This window comes from Nicotiana tabacum, chromosome 10 (assembly GCF_000715075.1).
Source record: "Nicotiana tabacum cultivar K326 chromosome 10, ASM71507v2, whole genome shotgun sequence".
NCBI classification, from domain to species: Eukaryota; Viridiplantae; Streptophyta; class Magnoliopsida; order Solanales; family Solanaceae; genus Nicotiana; species Nicotiana tabacum.
The window spans coordinates 157,609,482-157,610,495 of NC_134089.1; the positions used below are offsets into that span (position 1 = coordinate 157,609,482).

The 1,014-nt window shown below is 44.2% G+C and overlaps 1 protein-coding gene across 1 annotated transcript; it reads left to right on the forward strand.

Annotated features, from left to right (window-relative positions):
* Positions 1-246: 246 nt before the first annotated feature.
* Positions 247-789, forward strand: LOC142165489 (uncharacterized). The gene has a single exon (XM_075224031.1). The coding sequence runs from the start codon at positions 247-249 to the stop codon at positions 787-789; it is 543 nt and encodes a 180-aa protein (XP_075080132.1).
* The last annotated feature ends 225 nt before the right edge of the window (positions 790-1,014 follow it).

The following is a 1,014-nucleotide window of genomic DNA, read 5'->3' on the forward strand; positions in this document are numbered from 1 at the left end:
CTTCACAAACAGTGCCTCAAATGTGAAAGGGTCCGAGCTCGACATTGTTTTGAAATTGCCTACGGGCAGTATTATTTGACAATCTATCAAAACTTCTAAATTGACTAACAATGAGGCCGAGTATGAATCCATGATCGCAGGTCTTGAACTAGCCAAAGGCCTTGGACCAGACGTTATCGAGGCAAATGTGATTCCCTTTTGGTGGTAAACCATGTAAACGGAAGCTTCAAGGTTCGAGATGATTGAATGCAGAGGTACCTAGACAAACTTCAAATAACACTACACTGTTTCAAGGAATGGACTCTGGACCATGTACCTCGGGAACAGAACAGCGAGGCCGATGCGTTAGCAAACTTGGGATCATCAGTCGAAGAGGATGATATTGTCACGGGGCCTGTCATCCAGCTATCAAAACCAGTGATCGAAGAAGGCCATGCAGATATTAGCTCGACAAGCTTGACATGGGATTGGAGGAATAAGTACATCGATTATCTAAAGCATGGGAAGCTCCTCACGGACCCAAAAGAGTCAAGAACACTCCGAGCCAGAGCGGCCCAATTCTCGCTCGATAAAAATGAAACTTTATACAAAAGAACCTTTGATGGACCAATGGCGGTGTGCTTGGGACCCGGGGATACGGACTATGTACTACAGGAAATCTACGAGGGCTCCTGTGGAAACCATTCTAGTGTAGACTCTTTGATTCTCAAGGTGATCAAAGCAGGATATTATTGGGATAGCATGGAAAATGATACCAAGGAATTCATTCGAAAGTTTGATAAGTGCTAGATATTTGTGCCAATAATTCATCAGCCCGATGAACAACTCCACTCGGTTCTATCCCCGTGGCCATTCATAAAATGGGGGATGGACATCATCAGTCCCCTACTAACGACACCAGGTAAAGCTAGATTTATTTTATTTTTGACTGGATACTTCTCAAAATGGGTTGAAGCGCAGGCCTTCGAGACGGTAAGAGAAAAAGAAGTCATCGAATTCATATGGGACCACATC

Bases quoted from the DNA above. Each gene is read 5' to 3' on its own strand.
- LOC142165489 (XM_075224031.1), top strand. From the start codon at position 247: ATGCAGAGGTACCTAGACAAACTTCAAATAACACTACACTGTTTCAAG.